Source organism: Acanthisitta chloris, unplaced genomic scaffold, assembly GCF_000695815.1.
Source record: "Acanthisitta chloris isolate BGI_N310 unplaced genomic scaffold, ASM69581v1 scaffold28634, whole genome shotgun sequence".
Lineage (NCBI taxonomy): Eukaryota > Metazoa > Chordata > Aves > Passeriformes > Acanthisittidae > Acanthisitta > Acanthisitta chloris.
The window spans coordinates 5,114-5,718 of record NW_008670277.1 but is presented as its reverse complement, the minus strand read 5'-3'; the positions used below and the strand labels follow the sequence as shown (position 1 = coordinate 5,718).

General features: G+C 61.7%; 1 protein-coding gene across 1 annotated transcript in view; it reads left to right on the top strand.

The window, feature by feature from the left end:
• Positions 1–221, top strand: part of NOB1 (NIN1/RPN12 binding protein 1 homolog (S. cerevisiae)) — a gene marked incomplete at its 5' end in the record, with an annotated part of 2,791 nt that extends 2,570 nt beyond the window's left edge. Inside the window, one exon of the mRNA XM_009073631.1 lies at positions 3–221. Within this exon, the coding sequence (XP_009071879.1) occupies positions 3–221 (219 nt within the window). The remainder of the gene's footprint in view (positions 1–2) is intronic.
• Between the last annotated feature and the right edge of the window lie 384 nt (positions 222–605).

Sequence of the window (605 nt, the reverse complement as noted above, 5' to 3'; positions counted from 1 at the left end):
TGGTGGCCGACCAGCGCTTCCCGCAGCAGCGCCTGTCCCGCAAGGCCAGGCAGAAGACCAACGTCTTCGACCCTGACTACCTGGCCGGGCTGTCTCCCTTCGCCGAGCACGACGTGCACAGCCGCGCAGCAAACCTGCAGATCCGCGACGCCGCGCTGGGCGCAGGCAGGAGGCGCCTCAACCCCAACGCCGCCACCAAGAAGTTCGTCAAGAGGAGGTGAAGGCTGGGATGAGCTCCACAGGGAGGGAAGGATCACCCACCTGCCCAGGTGTAGTGGTGGCTCATGGAGGATGAGGCCTCTCCCAGCACCTGGGCAGGGGTTGGAACTTTCCCTCCCTGCTCCACTTGGTGCCTGGAGAGCAGCTGTGACTGGGGGTGACAGTTGCTGGGTTTGGGGAGGCCCTGACCCAGGTGAGGCGGTTGGTGGCTTCCTTGTTTGGCCCTGGGACACCCCAGGGCAATGACTGCATTGCTAATAAACAAATAAACCCATAGCATTGTGTCTTGGTCTTTTTTCTGTGGCTGCCTGGGCCAGGATGAGTCTCTGAACCTCAAGAGGAAGAGGAGGCTGGGAAAGAGGGAGGAAGGATTTCTCCCTCTGGGG